The following is a 6,185-nucleotide window of genomic DNA, read 5'->3' as shown; positions in this document are numbered from 1 at the left end:
AGGGCCTTCTCGGTAGTGGCACCCGCCCTGTGGAACACCCTCCCATCAGGGGTCAGAGAGATAAACAACTACCTGTCATTTAGAAAATACCGTACCTGAAGGCAGCCGTTTAGGGAAGTTTTTAATCTGTGATATTCTAAAGTATTTTAATATTTGTTGGAAGCAGCACAGAGTGACCGGGGAGACACAGCCAAATGGGCGGGGTACAAATTATTATTATTATTGTTATTATTATTATTCTCCACATTTTGATGACCCCAGTGCACTAAATTGTTCTCTCCAAGCCTTAGGATTCTTTTTCTGCAAACCTTTTCCATTGATGACCTTCTTGCAATAAAAGCATGTCCAGATGAATCTGCTTTCGTCTTGCTTTGATTGCAGCCACTTTCTAACAGGAGCCAACCCTCCGTTTTGTCTGTAGAGTACAGATAGCCCAAAAATGTGGGTGTGGTTTGCTTTAGCTTCCACTTGTTTGGGATCCAATTCATTAACACCAGTGATTCACCTGTAATACTTATCATAAGCCTGGAGGAATTCATTAGGCTTCATCCTCCAGGCAAAGATCCACTTAAGTACCAGGGGAGAAGCCAGCTACAAGGATGGCGTAAAGACTTCTTCTTCCATTCACATTGTCTTCAATGGACTTAGGTGGACTTGATCTCATGGCAACAGGCAATTGCGCATAATAGGAGCAGGAAAGATGGTACGTGTAGATGGATAATGTGTGCAGGATTAATATATTTGTATGTATGCGTTTGTTTGTTTGTGTGTGTGTGTGTGTGTGTGTGTGTGAGAGAGAGAGAGAGAGAGAGAGAGAGAGAGAGAGAGAGAGAAACACTCATTTAGGTGGTTTTCTGATAAGGTGACTTGGACACAAGTTCAGTTGGGAAATGATAATGGCTCACACTCTGGGACCGACTTGCCCTGTCAAAGGTAGCTGCCCTGGCCTTCTGAATTCACTTGACCAGTCAGCCTGTTTGGGCTTCATATAAGCAGTGTTATACTTCTTGTTGACCAACCATGGCATCATTACTTGGAAGTCTTACTGTGTTCAGTAGGCTGTACTATATGCTTATCTGGTAGTAGGTCCTGTTGCAACTCAGTAAGATTTACTTCTCAAGAGGCATGTGCAGAATTGAGCTGTTGGCTTAGCCTGGCTTCATGGAATATTAAGACTATATGTAGCCTTTGTCCACGCAATAGTATTTGGTGTTGAGCTACTCATGGCATTAGTAAATTGTTTCCACTTGCCAACTCGCACATCTTAATCTGTTCTTCGGACAGATAAAGGATTCAACATGTTGCCAACTCTTGGCTGCTTCCTTCTTTCTTTGACTGATGCTGTTAAACTCTAAAATTGCTATAGAAACTTTTATGAAGCTAAGGGTGGAATCACAGGCTTACATTTGGTATTGGGGTGTGTGTGTGTGTTTCACCAGTGTATCAGAGAGTGACGGTTGTCAAATTCAGCACATGTGTGTTTTTCCTCTCCTTGGTGCACCGCCATGCATCTCTACACCTCCCTGGAATATGCTGATTAACACCAGTTAACGATCTGTCCCCAATTAACAATCTGTATGTAATTTCAAGAAGTAATTATATGTAATTATTGGCAATTACGGACTACCGATAAAGGTATTATGCATATGCAACTCCCTCCAAAATACAAACCATTCCTTTGGTTATCTGAAAACCTCACATTAAAGACATCTAAGGGATTTACAGCCTAAATGCTATGCATGTTTACTCAGAAGCAAGTCCTGTTGAGTTCGACGGGTTTGCTCCCAGGTAAGCAGGCAGAGAATTGCAGCTTTATAGACAGCAACCCTCAAATCATATCTGATTGAGTCACACCTTGATAAAGTGCATATTTAAAGATCTTATTATTAAAATGGTCATTTAAATAACAAATGCATAAAACGTAGTTAGGATATGTACTTGTAGTACTGTTCAATGCAGGCTGCATTTTTCACATAAAGTGTTTCATAAATAAAATTTAGTGCTAATAGTAGTAGTACTAGTCTCATTGCTTTCCAGGAGGTTCAGTCACATTAGTTGCTTTGGGCCTAATATGTAATATGCCAACTTCTTCTTAATGCCCTAATACCTTAAAACAAACTTAAGAACTGATTAATTTGACCAGGGCATAAATCATCGGTGTCATTGGACTGACAACCCTTTTCAGCCTCAGCCAGCATGCCCAAGGGTAAGGGAAAAAGAGATCCAGGGTCCACCAATGTCTGCAGGGCCACAGGGTCCACCCCAGCATAAATGAATCATGCTCATACATTTAGTAAACCATATCTGGGTTCCACCCCTCTAAATTTCCCATTTATGCCTACTATTTCTAATCCATTTAACACTGTTAGCATGGTCATCATGGTTCTGCCCAAGAAGTGAAAAGGCAACACAGGAAGTGGCAGTTTGTACAAACCACGGCTAGTTAACAACGTGTGATAGACAAAATGGGAAATTGCAGCATGTTTCCACCTGTGAATGCTAAGTCAAATAATTATTGCAGACCGTACTGCCATTCCCAAGATCCAGGGGTTATGAGGTGAACCTGCAACCCACACAAGTCCCTTGCTCTCTTATACGTCATGGACAGCTTTGTGGTGCCAGTGTGGTGTAGTGGTTAAGAGCGGTGGACTTGCAATCTGGGGAACCGGGTTTGCTTCCCCGCTCCTCCACATGCAGCTGCTGGGCGACCTTGGGCTAGTCACACTTTTCTCTTAAGTCTCTCAGCTTCATTCACCTCACAGAGTGTTTGTTGTGGGAGAGGAAGGGAAAGGAGATTATTAGCTGCTTTGAGACTCCTTAGGGTAGTGATAAAGCAGGATATCAAAGCTGCATTGAAATGCATTGGGAACTGTGTTCGTGTGAGATGTCAATTGGGCACACCAGAATGATAATAGACACTGTGGATTCTATTCCACTCACTGGTGGAGGAAGAGGAGTGCGGGGGGAGAGCTCCCGCCCCCGGCAGCGCGATTCCGGTGGGGTGCCATCGCAGCTGCTCCTCCGTCTGTGCTGGGCGCCACACCCCCACAGGCGGCGTGCCACGTCCCCAGGACGTGCATCTTGCCCTGGTGGGCGGCGTGCCACGCCCCCGGGACAAGCGCCAGCCCCGCCCCTGCCTGCTCTCCGCCCCCCGGTGCTGGAGCATGAAGCTCCACCACTGATTACACTGAGCATAAAATGAGTAAAAAGGAAATAAATATATACCCCCCAATGAGATGACAGCGAATAGAATCTACTGTAAAAAACAACAACACACCAATATATTTTCTGTTTGGGCCAATATGTTCATTCATCAAAGCCAAGAAAGTCTTTCTTTTTATACACCACCTTGTTTCTTTTTCTTTCTTTCTTTATTTTTATTTTTTTGGAAAAAGAAATCATAATTATCACATTCTCCTTATGCACAACAAAAAGATTCTTAGCTGTGCTATGGATACATCCGTATCTGAGATTTCCTTCCAAGTCACTGCTTTCCAATAGGCAAGGCCATCTGTTCCCTCAGCATTATAAGTACATTGATTCAAGGCCTGTTCCACAGTGGAGATGGAGCAGGCCCAAAGACCCTATTTCTTAGGTCCAACTGGAGAGCCAGGGCTCCCACACCTGTCTGTTTGTTTGTCTGCCCCATTCCACTCGCACCAATTTGGGTTTTGCCACCTATTCCCATTGACTCTTGTTCTAACAGAGCCACCCAGTTCTCCACAGGTGTCCTATTTAGCTGGGGGGTCTACTGAAACCCGTTTTACAGCCCTATAGTAAAAAGTACAACAACCAAAAGGGAAAAAAAGAAAAAAAGGAATTTCCTTCTTTCCCGCTGTCTCATCTGGAAAACAATATAGAACACATCTGGGTGTCAATCTCCCAATTGTTTAAAGCATACAGAGAAAAAAATTACATCCACCATAGCACACAATACACTTTTGAGCCCTATGTATATAACTACCATGTTGAAGCTGTTGTTGCTTTGTTCTACTTCCAAAGAATGGACTCCATTCTACCCTGAGGATAGGCCCTTCAAACTGCCTTCGTAATGGGTTTGAAGTGTTTATCTCCCAAGGGTAGGCTTTAAGTCTGACATGATTAGGATGTATTCGTTTCATTATGAATTTCAGAAGAAGGCAGCGTTGAAGGTACCTCTTGGTAATGAACAGCAGTTAACATATGCCAGGAAACTAGAGCACCAGAAAACAATTCTATACTCAAAACAAGTTCATGCTGACACCACACAACTGCACCATTTACAACTGTTTTGGTCTATCCTCCCAAAAGTAGCTGAATTTTTTTTTTTAGCGACTCCAGCCCTCTCCAAATAGATGTAAACTTCCTTCTTAGACCTGGGTCCTTTTTCCAAACATTTGGTGGTTATGGGTTTTTCTTGAATGTAGTTGGAAAAAACAGCAGCGTATTTTTTTTTTATTTCGTTTCGGTAACAGACGCCTGTATTTGTTTTACAGAATAACATAAAATGCAAGTGTTAGCGGATTATTATTATTATTATTATTATTATTATTATTATTATTATTAAGCAACCCTGTAGGCCTCCGCAAGAGCTAATGAATTTATAAGAGGCTCTTTTGCTTTGAAAGCAGATGCAGAAAAAGGAAAGCCTTGCTGATTCAGGGGAAAAAAATCTGATGGCAAACGATAAAGGGTTCTGAAGCTCTGTTTGTTCAGCTCTAGCTTGAAAGCATGATGGATATGCATGAGTTTCCCAGGGACTCCTAAGATACAGAAATTCCTCTGATATTACAAAATACAAAAATATTTTTTTCTCCAAACTCTCATTTTCTTTGCATTTACAGAACAATAGTGGAAATAACTTACACAATCTGGCAGAAGAATGACCAAAAGCAGGTGATGAAAACGAAACTCAAGAGAGAGAGAGAGAGAAGAGAGAAATTAACTAGAAGCTAACTGCTGGTTATAGAAAACAATGGCAACTTAAAAGATGAGGGTGAACTGTGTATTAAGTGGGTGGCAGCTACTTGTGGGAAGGAGGTAAGTTTGTGACGATTACATGCTAAAATAAATTTTATCCCTCCCTCCATCCCCAAAATTAAATGTGCAAAACATATTCACCATGCCAACGATTATGACTATTTATAGACCCTGGTCTATGACCTCCTCCTTACAGCTCCCTGCTCGCTAGGTATTTCCGTTACAATAAAAAGCACTTTTAAGACCTACAACAGTGCAAGTTGATGAAGTAGTTACATTCTCCAACACTGTGCTTGGGCAACGTGGTTACGCTATGATGCAGTTTTTGCTCTTTTGCCTTTTCCGGCTGTGTAACTGTCCTCGACCACCTAGCGTGGAAGACTTAGGCATGCTGTAGGAGCCGTATTTGTGAAGGAGCTCTTCACCGGTGACGTACTGGAGGCGGCTGGGTTGCGGGATCGGTTCCCCGAGGAAGTAGCCTTCGTTGTCAGATTCGGAGGAGGAGGAGCATGTCGAGCACCAGTCGTATTCAGCAAAGTAGGGTCCCCACCTTTCGCTAAAGTGGTTCTGCAAAGCAAGGTCCGATACGGTCCTTGGACACTGGCCATACAGATTTCTTCGTGCGCCCTGCTCTGCGGTCTCTCGGCAACCCCTCTGCTGCAAGAACTGATCGTAGTCTTCCCTGGCTCGTAGAGAGGGCCTTTCCTTCGACTTGTAGCTCTGCTCGCTGGCGAGGTGAAGGGCGTTATCTGAGCGGGAGCGCCTTGACCGCCGGGGCCTGTGGGGGCGATACCGCCGGTCGTCATCTCGGAGATTAGTTCGTCTCGGAGTGTGCTCGCTCATGGGGGGATGCCGGGCGCCTTCCTGCCCAGCCAATTTGTTCGCTGGCATCCCACCGTCATAGTCAAAGCTCTGGTGCATCCTTCCACGGGATGGTGTGTCCCTGTACCCAATGGGGTTAGTGAGGTCGTGCAGGTTGGCTTCCATATCTTGGTACTGTTGAACGGAAAGTAGGCTCCGGACAGACTCGGCACTCCTGAACTGGACAGAGGAATTCAGGGTCCCCATGTTGCTCAGCTTCTCTGAGACATTCATTCCAGAATCTTTGCTTAGATCAGGCATGGAAAATCGAGAGAGATGCTCTTGCCGCTTGGCCCCACCATCCGCAGAGAGTCCTTTTGGAAACAAGGGGGAGGGGAAAGAAAAAGAATTAAAGACTGTGATTT

At 44.0% G+C, this 6,185-nt stretch overlaps 1 protein-coding gene across 3 annotated transcripts in view; it reads right to left on the bottom strand.

Moving 5' to 3' along the window:
- Positions 1-4,970: 4,970 nt before the first annotated feature.
- Positions 4,971-6,185, bottom strand: part of PRICKLE2 (prickle planar cell polarity protein 2) — a 267,148-nt gene continuing 265,933 nt past the window's right edge. For all 3 annotated transcript variants that reach the window (XM_033141304.1, XM_033141305.1, XM_033141306.1), the window contains one exon: positions 4,971-6,134. In XM_033141304.1, coding sequence (XP_032997195.1) covers positions 5,266-6,134 — 869 coding nt within the window. In that variant the 3' untranslated portion in view covers positions 4,971-5,265. The remainder of the gene's footprint in view (positions 6,135-6,185) is intronic.

This window comes from Lacerta agilis, chromosome 2 (genome assembly GCF_009819535.1).
Source record: "Lacerta agilis isolate rLacAgi1 chromosome 2, rLacAgi1.pri, whole genome shotgun sequence".
NCBI lineage: Eukaryota > Metazoa > Chordata > Lepidosauria > Squamata > Lacertidae > Lacerta > Lacerta agilis.
This window is presented reverse-complemented; position numbering and strand designations above follow the sequence as displayed.